At 42.8% G+C, this 14310-nt stretch overlaps 1 protein-coding gene across 1 annotated transcript in view; it reads left to right on the top strand.

The window, feature by feature from the left end:
- Positions 1 to 14310, top strand: part of TGFBI (transforming growth factor beta induced) — a 120705-nt gene that overhangs the window by 37641 nt on the left and 68754 nt on the right. The window contains exons 3-5 of the mRNA XM_073651222.1: positions 10280 to 10344; positions 11446 to 11603; positions 11746 to 11910. Coding sequence (XP_073507323.1) covers positions 10280 to 10344; positions 11446 to 11603; positions 11746 to 11910 — 388 coding nt within the window. The remainder of the gene's footprint in view (positions 1 to 10279; positions 10345 to 11445; positions 11604 to 11745; positions 11911 to 14310) is intronic.

Raw genomic sequence — 14310 nt, 5'->3', positions numbered from 1 at the left:
TTCATTAGGCTCCACAATCATGGGGAAGACTGCTGACTTGACAGATGTCCAGAAGGCAGTCATTGACACACTCCACAAGGTCCCAGAGTTCCAATTTTCATTTGGAAATCGAGGTCCCAGAGTCTGGAGGAAGAGCGGAGAGGCCACAATCCAAGCTGCTTGAGGTCTAGTGTGAAGTTTCCACAATCAGTGATGGTTTAGAGAGCCATGTCATCTGCTGGTGTAGGTCCACTGTGTTTTATCAAGACCAAAGTCAGCTCAGCCGTCTACCAGGAAATTTTAGAGCACTTCATGCTTCCCTCTTCTGACAAGCTTTTTGGAGATGGAAATTTCATTCTCCAGCAGGACTTGGCACCTGTCCACACTGCCAAAAGTACCAATACCTGGTTTAAAAACAACAGTATCACTGTGCTTGATTGGCCAGCAAACTCACCTGACCTTAACCCCATAGAGAATCTATGGGGTATTGTCAAGAGGAAGATGAGAGACACCAGACCCAACAATGCAGACAAGCTGAAGTCTGCTATCAAAGCAACCTGGGCTTCCATAACACCTCAGCAGTGCCACAGGCTGATCGCCTCCATGCCACGCCGCATTGATGCAGTAATTGATGCAAAAGGAGCCTCGACCAAGTATTGAGTGCATTTACTGAACATACATTTCAGTAGGCCAACATTTCAGATTTTAGAAACTTTTTTCAAGCTGTTGTTATAAATTATTCTAATTTACTGAAGTAATGACTTGTGTGTTTTCATTGGCTATAAGCCATAATCATCAACATTAACAGAAATAAACACTTGAAATAGATCCCTCTGTGTGTAATGACTCTATATAATATAGGAGTTTCACTTTTTGTATTGAAGAACTGAAATAAATTAACTTTTTGATGATATTCTAATTTAGTGAGATGCACCAGTATATCTTGATTTGCTCTGTTTTCTGTGCATGCTACATGTCATCCAGATGACTATTGCACAACTTGGTTGACAGTCGTCATCTTGCATGGTCATCAGGTGACATAAAGGCACTTTATATGGTAATAACTCTGGAATGCTTATGATTCTGAGATTGTTTATTCATGACACATTGTACTTTATGTTAGTGAAAAATTTAGATCGATAATTTTTTTAGTAAAATTATCTGAAATTTGATAAAATTAAAAAAATTATCGATTTTGCTTATGTAGCACCCCGAGGACTCGGCTGCTACAGGGGTATTGCACCTCGAACCAGAGGTGTGATATTCCACTCCCGGGTAAGGATGGAGTGTGGACCGGGGCTCAGTAGGCTGCATGCACCACACACACCCCATTTCCGAGGAACAGACCAACGGTGCTCCCACTAGACAGAGTGCAGGCACGACAGCTTCTGTTCCTGGCTGGAGTGGGGAGGGGGAGGAAAACCCAGTGGTGTAGGAGCAGATAGGGGTGGGTTTCTGGGCATAGGTAGGAGCCCATTGGTTGCTTGTCACCTGGGCTCACACATAGAGGGAGGTATATAAGGTGGGCACCATCTTAGATCGGGGTTCAGTTCAGAGAGGAGGAGAAGAAGAGAGAAGCTCAGCCAGAGAGGGCTGACAGGGAGCTGTGGCTCAGTCTGGGCCCAGCTCCAGAGGCAAGCCTAGAGTGGAGGCCAGAAGCAGCAGAGAGAGAGAGGAGAAGAACAGAAAGGAACTGAAACAGAGGAGAAAGGAGGCAAGGAACACAAAGAAAGGCCCAGAGACACGAAGGCAGAAGGAACCCCATATTCCCAGAGAAGATACTGGGTGAAGGGTTGGCAGAGCAGGGTACCGGAACCCGAATTGGTGGAGGCAACTAATCCTCAGCCAAAACCGGAGGTCGTGACCACATCTTGGTGCGACCCCTCACTACATCCACCAGAAAGGCATACCGCATAGGGTCAGGGAGACCGGAGAGAGGTTTCACCAACAGAAGGCCCGAGGAAGCTGGACAAAGGTGGGTCACTGGTGGGGACGGCCAGTAGAAAGGAAGAGAGGGGAGCTTTCAGCCACACTCTGGAATTGCTTGGGAGTTGACCGAATCCCTCACCTGGTGGACGCAGCACGGCTCGGGCGGTCACTGCTGGCCGAAGTGACCGGAGCAACAACTGTGAGTAAAGCTTTGGAAACTGCACCACACGTCTCTGTGATTCCTTGCCGCTCCAGCACCACTAGCACTGGGACCCTCACACCATCACCACCATCATCCACATTAGCTGCCCTGAGGCAACACTTCTCCCGTGGGGAGTCATCCCATACTCAGCTGCGCAAACAACATCAGCCTCAGCGGTCTGCAGCGCAGCGGCGGTCCCCACTGACCGCAATCCACGGGTGGCGTAGTCGGACACTTATTACAATACAAATAGACTGCCACTGGTTTGACCACCCTGGGCACGGACCGGGTCGCCGCCACACGGAGACTACAACCCCCAGCATCTTACAGAAGGCCCGGCTCCGGGTATCCCCTGCACAACACAGGCCCAGGGGGCGCGTCACTTATATCCTTAAACAAGATAGTTATACCACACAAAATAGTTAATATATAACATTTCCATAAGTCTACTTTATTTCAGCATCATATTTAAAATATCCTTTTATTTTGTTACGATGTTTAACAGCAGTTTTCCATTTTTTTCAAGGAAATTTACAAATACAATTTTTTATGGACCTATTCAGTGTTGAAGGGGACTTTGAGGGGCCTGTATATCTGAAAACCCCTAGTAGTGATACCATTTAAAAAACTGTACCCCTTAAATTATTCTAAACAGCTTTTAGGAAACGTGTTAACCCTTCAGGTGCTACACAGGAATTAAGGCAAAGTGGATTAAAAAAAAGTAAAAATGCATTTTTCCACTAAAATATTGCTTTAGTTGCAAGTTTTCATTTTCAAAGGTGTAATAGGAGAAAATGTATTATGCAAATTTCTCCTGAACATGGCAATATCCTAAAGGTAGTCAAAAACTGCTGTTTGGGCACACGGCCAGGCTCTGAAAGGAAGAAACGCTATTTGGTGTTTGGAGCGTAAAATAGGCTGGAATAGATTGCAGGTACCATATTTTATTTGCAGAGCACCTGAAGTACTACAACAGCAGAAACCCCCACAACTGATCTAATTTTGGAAACTAAACCTCTTGATGAATTCATCTAGGGGTGTTCTGTGCATTTTGAATCCATGGGTGTTTAGAACTTTATAACTTTTGGGTGTGATATTGAAAAAGGAAGTTTTTTTTCTAGTAAAATGCTATTTTAGCCCCAAGTTTGTAATTTTCTCAAGGGGTGGTAGGAGAAAATAAAATACATCATTGATTACACAATTTCTCCTTAATGTGGCAATATCCCATATGTGGTAAAAAAAATACTGCTTGGGCTCATGGCAGGGTCCCAAATGGAAAGATTTGATTTTTGAAGCGCAAATTTTGGTGGAACAAATTGTGGTCACCACATGCCAAAATGGCAAAAAACCCACGAGTGACTCCATTTTGGAAACTAGACCCCTCAAGGAATTCATCTAGGGGTGTATTGAGCATTTTTAACCCACAAGTGATTCACTAAACTTTATAAGATTAGATGTGAAAACAAAAAATTACATTTTTTAATAAAATACTCTTTTAGCACCAAATTTATAATGGGAAAAACAGACCCCATAGGGTCTAATGGGAAAAAACAGACCCCATAATTTATGCAATTTCTCCTAAATGGAGTGATTTAAGTGTGGTTAAAAATTATTGTTTTGGGCATATGGCAAAGCTCTGAAAGTAAAGAGTGCATTTACAGAGCCCCTGTTGTGCCAAAAAAGCAGAAACACCAACAAGTGACCCCATTTTGCAAAATAAACCCCATGAGGAATTCATCTAGGAGTGTGGTGAGCATTTTAACCCACAAACTACATCACAGAATTTTATTAGATTGGGCCGTGAAAATGAAAAATGTAGGGTTTTTCAGCTAAAATTTTACTTTAGCCTCAAAGTTTTAACACACACAAGGGGTAATAAGAGAAAATAAACAGGACAATTTGTTATGCATTTTTTACTGAATGTGGCAATACCCCATATGTGATTGTACACTACTGTTTGAGCGCACATCACTGATCTGCTGAGAATGCAGATTCTGTCTGAGTAGATTGTGGGTGCCATTATCTGAGCCCCTGAGGTGCCAGATCAGCAGAAACCCTCACAAGTGATCCCATATTGGAAACTTCACTACTTGAGAAATTCATCTAGGGGTATATTGAGTATTTTGAACCCTCAGGTGCCTTATAGATTATTATAATATTGAGAAGTGGAAATATAACATTTTAGTGGTAGAAATTAAATATTATTAGCTGCACATTTGTCAGTTACAGAAGGGTTAATAGGTGAAACTGGACCCAACAATTTTTTGCACAATTTCACCTAAATGTGCAGATGTCTCATACGTCCTCAAAAACTACTGTTATGTCCTCAAAAATCACATGGCTGGGCTTCACAAGAAGGAGCGCTATTTGGCTTTGGAACACAGATTTTGCTGGAATAGTTTTAGGGTGAAATTTGTGGCGATCCGAAGATGGCAAAAACAACAGAAAGTGTCCCCATTTTAGACATTGCACTTCTCATTGAATTAATCTACGGCTGCAGTGACTATTTTGGCCCCACAGATGTTTTCACTTTGTAACATCCACACCATGCTTTTTTCTGGAGAATTGCAAATATGCCGGTTTATTGCACAGCTATTGCTTCTGAAGACATGAATCCCGTAAATTGTTAATTGGGCTCTTTCTTTTAGATTAATTCCAAACATGGTCATTTATTGCAGTTTAGGCTTACTGTGGGGCTCAGAAAGAGGGGGGCATTTGGATTTTGGAGCATAGATTTCACTGGATTTTATTTGATGGTGTGGGAGATTTGTTACTTTTTCAGAACCTTTATTCTATCCTTATTTCCAGTGGCAGATGACAGACTTGAGTGAGAACTGGTTTTGTGTGGGATAAGTTAGCATTTTCATTGTTAACATTTTGGGGTACATACAATTTTTTGATAGCTTTCATTGTATGACCGGGATCACATTCTTCTGCTCTATGCTGAGTTTCCATTTATATCCTGCAAAAATGTGAATCAGAAGAAACACATGATCAAACCACCTAATATAATGAGGCAGATAGAGATACTTTGGACTCTGTTTGGCATCTGTTTCAGTGATAGCTACCACCGGAACAGACGTGAAACGTTCTTTCTGTTTATTTTTGTTTTTACACAAAAACTGCATTTTTAGTGGTAAAACAGCTTTTTCTGATTTTTGTGCACTTCTTTTACTTTTTTAACTTTTTTACTTAATCCCACTGTGGGACATGAATGTTTTTTACATTTTTCTCATTTGCCTCATGCTCTGCATCTATCATGTACTAAAGTGCATGTAACTTGTCAGTTCTGCACTGACGCAGCTTCTTAGACCCTGCTTATAGAAGTGTCTAACAGGCCACCATACCCACAGGTCATCAGATGACCTCGGGGTGCAATGGGAACTATCTACACCTGCGATTATGATTGTGGGGAGCCATTAGTGTTAAAGGGGTAGTCCTCTCCCTGTTTTAACCACTTAGACGCTGCTGTCATCCTTGACAGCGGCATTTAAGGGATTATTCTGTCCAATCAGTTCCAAAACCAGTCAGAACCGATGCCGCAGGTTGTCAGTTGTTATATACAGCTGACTCCCGCCCGCGGTATTTTCACCTGTTGGCGGAGGGGACGACGACTCTACACTCCTCCTTAACAGCCACTGTGAAAAGGCATAGCGGCAGCCATCAAGGGATTACTTTATAATTTTGCTCCTTAACGTTGAAATTGCAAATCCAAAATTTTTTTTTCAATTTTCTTCAGTATCGAGAATGAGCGCCACATGCAGAAATACACACATTTAAACACCTTGGCATGTTATCAGTCAGATTGTTAATGGTTGTCTGAGAGATTTCCTACCACACTGAATGCACTTGGGCATGCAAAACTTCAAGATCCGCTGCTGACAGCTCATTTTGCAATTTCTGTCCAATGACATCCCAGATTTACTTGATGAGAAACACGTTTGGAAATGCTGCTGGCCAGAGTAGCAGGTTTAGCCCACTCAGAGCAGCCTGGTATTGACATGATATAACGTCTCTTAGGACAATCTGGAGAAAAGGTCATACCACTGGTTCCATGACCAAATCATTGTAACACTGAGCTCTTAGTCTACCTGGAATTAAAGCTAGAGTGGTCCAGTTCTTGTACAATATGCCACCCTACACCATAATTACAGTAGTAGGACTGCTGTGACGTTCCCTCATGAAGTCCTCTTCATTGACCTCACGTCACTACTCTCAAGGACTATCATGGTGCAGAGCAAGGAGGCATGTCTATCCTCTTCAGCAATGAGTCTCAGTTTGGTTATCATTGCATCCAAGACGAGATTGGTCTGGAGTTCACATGGGCAATGCAATGAAGAGCCTTTTTAATGTTGAGGAGTAAACATTACAAAGCTTGATTGAATACCTGGCATTTAGGACCCTTTTAAACATTAGATAGTTGTCTAAAATCTATTTCTTCTGGTACATTCGGCTTGATTGAGTGTGTTCTGTGTTCTTTATAAAATAGCAACTACAGGATTCATCTGACGGTGACTTAGCTCCCAGGGGATATAAAGGACACAAAATAGTGTATAAAGACATTACAGCATGGGATTGCAGCTGATTCTAAACATGTTTTACCTCACAGAAAGAATCAGCTTCAATCCTGTTCTGTAATGTCTGAATACTCTTTTGCATCCTCCCCTGGTCTGAAGATGTGGTATGGTAAGACCATGTTTCTGCATAGTGGGACACAGCCATTACACAGTACATAGCTTGGGCACATTTATAAGATTCAGCATGAATATTCTTTGACACATCCTATTGTGGAACTTATTTTTATCCCAAGATCTATTAATTAAAATGTTCTTTGTTTGTGGAAAAACTCTTAACTTGGAATTTCAATTATATTTTAGTGGCTGTTATGACACGCATGTAGAATTTTTCTGTTTGATCATATGATTGACAGTTTGTCACACAGCTGGATCGTGGACCCACTGCGCCACTTTCTGGACTTACCCGTGGAGGGGCGTGGCTGTCTGCCATCTGGTTTCCGCTAGAGCTCCTGATGGTGAAGTTAGGCGTGAGCTACAGGTAACCGCCAGGTACCACTCTAAGAGCAGTCCCTGGTGCTGCGGCAGCTGACCCAAAGGGTCAGGATCGCAGACAAAGGCTATGAGTCCAAGGCTGGTCCAGATAGTGATGTAGGTCATGACAGTGCGATTCCTGGAACACTTGGAAACTGGTGCAGATTCAGGCAGTGCATATCCTGGGACACTTTACAGGACAGACACTGGTGCAGGTTCAGACAGTATAGATGCTGGAACACTTGACAGGATGAACACTGATGCTGGTTCAGGTACCGCTGGTGTGGTTTCAGGTTCAGCTACCTCCAAAACGGTTTCAGGTTCAGGAGCCACCAGAGTAATTTCAGCTTCTGGTACCACTACCAGGTTCAGGTGGTTTCAGGTAACACGGGTAAAAGGAACAGGTTCAGACTAAGTGGGTTCAACAACAGGTTTAGATTCTAACTAAATAGGATCAGGGACAGGTTCAGGTTCAGACTAAGTGGGTTCAAAAGCAGGTTCAGGTTCTAACAGAATAAATTCAGGAATAAGTACCCCCCCTTATGCTGCCTCTTCTTCAAGCCCCAATGACTTCTCTGCAGAAGAGCTGGGGCACAAACATTCTCCTTAAATTCCCACGATCTCTCTTCAAGGCCAAATCCTCTCCAGATCTCTAGAAAAAAGTCTCTGGAACACAGGAGCAGAAGAGAGATCGTTTTTAATTAAAAGAATTGAAGATACCTTTTCTGGGTCCACTTCAATTCAATGACCGAGATTATACATCCCTGAGGGTATGAGGTTCCCAGAAGCAGGCCAATGGACCCCGATCTCCAGATCTCGCTTCCAGACCACTAGAAAAAAGTTTTTACCTTTGAGCCACAGGAACACTGGAGTAGAAGAGAAGACTTGCTCCAGGAAAAGAATTGAAGATACATTCTCCGGGTCCAAGTTCAATTCAGGGGCCAGGATGGTAAGTTCTTAAGGGGTTGAGGATCTCGGAAGCAAGTCAATGGAATCATCATGCGGTCTGGCAACGTCTCTGCTTCCTTCCCATTGTAGACCTGTTTAAAGAAAAGAATTGAAGATACCTTCTCCGGATCCATCTTCAATTTGGTGTCCGGGATGATACTTCCTCGAGGGGGTGAGGATGAGGATCCCAGAGGAAGGCCAATGGAACCATCATCTGTACTATCTTTCCATTGAAGACATCAGCACACGACCAACAAGTGGATGGCAGACCTGGTGGAGAAGATGGCATCACCGGTTGCCTCACTGGACGTACAGGAACCTGATACCTCTCATTACAGGACTGTCCCCAACGAAGCACCTCACCAGAGTACGCAGCCACGGAAGACCAAGGAGTAGTGGGCGCAACAAACCAGGCAGCACATAAAAAGTGATCTTCTCCATATGAAGCATTCCTACACGAAGCTTCACCTGCTCAGCAACAACTCGAACAATTTCAGATAGGGCCTTTCTCTCGGTGGAGGGCACCATCAAGGGACGCTTGAGGTGTCGGACAGGAATCTGATACCGATCCACCACGGCTTGCTGCAAGAAATCTCCCGCCGTACCGGTGTCAAGGTAGGCCATCTCAATGAACCGTTTGCCTCTATAGGGCACGGATACATTCAGAGTCAATGGTGGAGAGGTAGCCTCTGCTACAGACCCTAGGATTTGGAGTTTCTCTGACTTATTAGGACAAGAACGGATTAGATGTTCCGTGCTACCACATTAGTAGCACAATCCCTTGGCACAACGGTGTTCCTGCTGCTGCTCAGCCAGCTTCACATGGTCAATTTGCATAGGTTCAGAGGAGACAGCTGCCTCAGAAGGCTGGAGAACTAGCGGTCTGTTGAAAGACAGAGCCAGACGCGATGGTTTCCTCTCATGCATCACCTCTCTGGACCGTTCCTGGAACCTGAGGTTGATCCGGTTTGCCAGGGTAATCAAGTCGTTTAGAGTAGCAGGGATGTCTCAACCAGCCAGATCGTCCTTAATTTTTCCCAACAACCCCTCGCGGAAGGTGGCTTCCAAAGCCTCGTCAGTCCAGCCAAGTTCGGAAGACAGGGTGTGGAAGAAGATGGCATACTGGCCCACAGACTAATCTGATGCTGTCTGAGAAGGGAAGATGCAGCAGAAGACACATGACCCGGCTCATAGAAGATTTTATGCAAGGCCACCAGAAAGGCCTGCAAATCTAAGGTCACATGGTCCCCTCTCTCCCACAAGGGGTTGAGCCATGCTAGGGCCTCTCCTGCTAGATGGGACATCAGGAATCCCACTTTACCCCGATCAGAGGGAAACTGATGGGTCAACATTTCATAGTGCAACTGATTTAGGAACCCACGGTACTCTTGGTACAACCCCGAGGGTGGAGGGGTCTTGGGATCAGAGAGGTCCATGGCCTGTACAAACTGTCAGGCACATGGATCGAGGACCTTCTGAGCCACGGCCTGGGCTTACCCAGGTACCGCCGGAGCGGTCTCAAATAACATGGGTAACAGGAACAGGTTCTGACTAAGCTGATTCAGCAACAGGTTTAGGTTCTAACTGGATAGGTTCAGGAACAGGTTCAGGTTCAGAATAGGTGGGTTCAACAACAGATTCAGGTTGTAAAAGAATAGTGACCTGACAACTAACTAGCAGGGACAAACACAAACTAACTATAAATAGAGCATTGTACAGGCACAGCCCTACAGGGGAGCGTCGGTATTAGCGTTACACAGGTAAATAGAGCCAGACCTTTGAAAAACCAGTGTACATACTGTATAGTATTTAAAGCAGTTATGTACAGTATCAATAAATTATTTGTAAGAGTGCTCAACTTTTTATTTATATTTCAACTGTGACATTTAGTTAAATGGTGACATTTTAAATGACATGTGATTTTGAGAATAACAATACATAACAGAGCGCATACATTTTAATTGTCACCTGGCAGAATGACTCTTTTACATAAAAAAAAGTGGGAGATGATTGCGGATCTTTTTAATCTCAGTCATTAATATATGTGGTCTGTACCTATGTATACAGATTTTGGATAAAATATCTTTATGTTTATCCCCAGCAAATGACAACAATGTAACACTTTGTTCTAAATCTTGTTCATGTAATGACAACCTACATTTCTCTTTGACAGTGTAATAGTGTATGAATGCTGCCCTGGCTATGAGAAAGTACCAGGAGAGAAAGGCTGCCCAGCAGGTATATCATTTTAGACCACTTGTATACATACTGCATCTGATTGGGGATTGAAAATTAGTCTCCAATTGCTCTCATTCACATTCTATATTTGCATTAAAATAAGCTCTTTCTATTAATAGTAATAGCCCAACTTAATGATGTGATAGATGGACTTTCATTTCATCTGTGCCTTGTCTTATACCATATAGACTAAAATAAATCTATAATATATAAGAATACAGATGTAACAGTGCTGATTTGGCATTATTCAATTTAAAAATGTATCAAACGATTTTCACTGGAGGCATGTGCTTTTCTATGTATGATGTTGATCAATGAAAAGCAGATAACACTCAAAGCAAAAAAAAGATTAAGCCACCACCATAGCTTAGAGCAGGTTTCTCAGTGTGTGAGACGTATAGTGAGAACTCTGATCTCCTGGTCTAATCTCCTGCATGAGTTGGTGCAGCTGAATTTATCTGTGCCACATTACAAACTCTTCAAACAGCTCTCCTCTTTTTATAGCATGGTCAGCTCTGTTGTCAGCTCCCACACTGCATGTCCAGAGATGAGCACTGAGGTGTCAGTATCACACTTATGCCTGTTGTAATCCAGTTGTAATTGCTCTGCAGTGAGATCAGAGTATGTTGTCATTATGTGTTACAGAGGGGTAGCCCAGAACACTCCTGTGTGAAATGCAATGACAGCCCTGATCGCGCTGTAGAACGATTGCAAGTTGCTTGAACACAACAAACATAAGTGTGATTACATCTCACACACTGAGAAACCAGTTCTAAAATATGGTGGAGGCGTGTTCTTCTTTCCTTTTTAAACATTGCTACCTGCTAATGATTGGTCACCATCATACAGGGAGAAGTACATGCCCCTAGTAAAAACTATCTGATAACACCCAAGTGCCAGATACTTTGATTTCTAATATTGCAACAGAAACATAAAAAAAAAGAAAAAAGTTTTATTCCACTTTGCAGCCACTATTATATTGTGTGTAGTTCAATATGAAAAATTTGGTGACCATTAAAGTCCAGCAGGCTGAAACCAGTAGAATAAGTATAAAACACTATGTTATATTATTTTAAACAGTTCCTTCTATGTCTTCTGCAGCTCTACCGCTTTCCAATATTTATGAAACACTGGGAATCGTTGGAGCAGCTACAACACAGTTATATTCGGACAGAGCCAACTTAAGACCTGAAATTGAGGGCCCTGGAAGTTTTACCATTTTTGCACCAAGCAACGAAGCCTGGGCAGCTTTGCCAGCTGTAAGTACAGAAGTCTGTCTCTAGGAAGGATGAAGTATGATTATTGTATAATAAAAGGGAGCATAAAAATGTCATATAACACAAAACATCTGTAGATCTTGTAGCTGTAACTGACATACTTCTTGCTAACCTTGTCTTGCAGGAAATATTAGATGCCTTAGTGAGCAATGTTAACATTGAGCTTCTTAATGCATTACGATATCACATGGTGGACAGACGTCTTCTCACAGATGAAATGAAGCATGGAACTACTGTGCCATCAATGTACCAGAACTTGGACATTCATATACACCACTATCCAAATGGAGTAAGTGATGTCATGACAAAAACCATAAACCAAGTTTAGACCTTATTATTATCACTGTCTAAATGTGAGACTTACCTTGTAGGCTGCAGCCACCAATCCAAATACAAATTTCACTCAATATATTATAGCAATTGATATACCTTTCTTTGAATTTTTTTGTTCTGTATTGTATGTAAAACCAAAAAGTATATTCAATACTTTCTATAGGTATGTCGAGATCAGCCATTCAGTCTTTTGAATCAGCGGTATAGTTTGTGCTGTTCTCAAGTGCCGGGTGCTGGAGGCAAGTCTCATCATTGTGCCCTGCCGGCGCTGAGATCAGCGCAAGTAATGGACAATGTTCAGAGTTGTAGTCTGCCCCCACTGTGTCCAAGTGTAAAAACAAGAATAAAATAAAAAAACATTACACTCACTATGACAAAGTCACTGGCAAACTACGAGAGGGGAAATATGTTTCACTGAGGCTATTAGCTTCAGTTATTTGAAATCAGCACACTAAGCGCTGAGAGGAGTTAATCGGCTATTTTTAATGGGCTAGGTTTGATGTGAACAGCTGTAGAGCGGGTAGGAGGCTGTTCACCATATCTCCACCCTGGGGTGTGGTATGGGATATAAAAAGCCAGCCTGTTGAATAATGTGTTGTTCAGTTTATCTGGAGAAGCTAGCTCCAGAGAGAGGAGCTTGTGTTTTGCTATCCTGAACCGTGTGTTTTTGCTAACCCTGAGTAGCCGGATCCCCACAGATGTATGGACTGTGCTGTACATTTTCTTTTGCTTTGTTGTTATGCCAGAAGGGCCGTGTTTATTTTGATGAACTCTACATTGGTTTATGTCATATTTTAATAAAACAATAGGAATTTTAAAGAGACAGCGTTCCTGTATTTACCTCCGTGTGCAGTCGACTGAATCAGTCGATCTGCCACATCACCATTACACCTAATTCCCTGAAGCCATTGTCCCCTGTAAAAAAAATAAATAAAAGACAACCATAATACTCACCTGTCCGACATACTGTCCTACACTGTAGTCCATCTAACCGACAATTTCTCATCAGCGTGAGAAGTGGCTTGAGGCTACTGCACATGCTGAGGAGCAGAGGTGAATGCCTCCCTCCATTGAGTGGGTGTTAAAACCCTCCTGTTTGTTTTTTCCATCTTGTGTTTTGCGGTCACGTGACCATCTGCCTTTATATTCCAGCTCCGCCCTTTTGGCTGTGCTGGACTCCAGTGTTTGACTGTTTCTCTAGCCAGGTGCTTCTGTGCCTTTCTCTTGTCAGTTCGCTTGTTCCTTCTGAGACCTCTAGTACCTTTTTGTCAGTTTGTCTTTTTGTGTTCTGCAACAACTTCTCTGTTTAGGAGGTGTTCCATTTTTGTCCCAGTCCTTAGTTCTTTTAGGGACCCCTCCCTTTATTCTTTGGGTCTCCGTTCAGACTAGCCGAGGACTAAGGCGGGTCTGTTCGCTAGGAACAAGCAGCCCGCTACATCGTAGGGATTCAGCTTAGTCTTACTGTAGGGACAGCTTTCCCCTATCTTTCCTTAGTTCATGTTGCAGATCATAACAGCGGGCCCCTGTGCTGAGTGGTGTCCTGTCACTAAGTGAGCTCAGCGCAGTTCAGGGGCTCGCTCGCTGGGCCCTGCACAGGTCAAGATACTGCTTACTGCTCACAACTAGACTGTTAGCAACAAAAATGTCGCTCACAGTACACACTTTTTATATGTGCTTTTTTGTGTTTTTACAAGTGTTTTTTCAGCCTTTTCACTTGCGTTTTGTTTCAACTTGATTTGAATAAGGAAGAAATGCTGCAAAAACGCTAAAAGAATTGATGAGCTGCGGTTTAAAAAAAAAAAAAAAAAAAGAAAGTGTCTTCTGGTCTGTGTCTGTCTGGTGTATGTTTGGAATGGTATAGTAGACAGCACTAGTCCATACAATACTATATAAAGCCCTGTTCAAACTTCATTTCTGCAGTGCTTCCAGAGGTTGTGCCTGAATCCCTCTAAAATAGGATTCAAACAAATTTCCGAAGTGTCAATAGATTGCAATGACACAGCCGGAGTTCAAATGAACTCCATTCGTGTTTTTTTTTTCTGAAATTGACCCTCCGTTATTTTTCTTAAAGTCTCGGTATGTGTTTTTTCTTCTGAACGTGTCCACTTTCTGTGGCTGTTGGAACAGATGGACACTTTCAGGAAAAAAATCATACATGGAGCTCATTTAAACTCCATTGCTATCATTGCAGTCGATTCAGGCGGAACCCACCGGACACATTGCAGAAACACAGTATGAACAGGGCCCTGTGTAAAATGCGCACATTAGTCATAAGCTTTGCTTTCAGTTGGACCCTAATGGTGACATTACAATTACTAGGAGTTTGTATGTTCTCCCAGTGTTTACGTGGGTTTCC

Source organism: Phyllobates terribilis, unplaced genomic scaffold (genome assembly GCF_046119375.1).
Source record: "Phyllobates terribilis strain yellow unplaced genomic scaffold, ASM4611937v1 Scaffold_11__3_contigs__length_659146591, whole genome shotgun sequence".
Taxonomy (NCBI): Eukaryota; Metazoa; Chordata; class Amphibia; order Anura; family Dendrobatidae; genus Phyllobates; species Phyllobates terribilis.
This window is presented reverse-complemented; position numbering and strand designations above follow the sequence as displayed.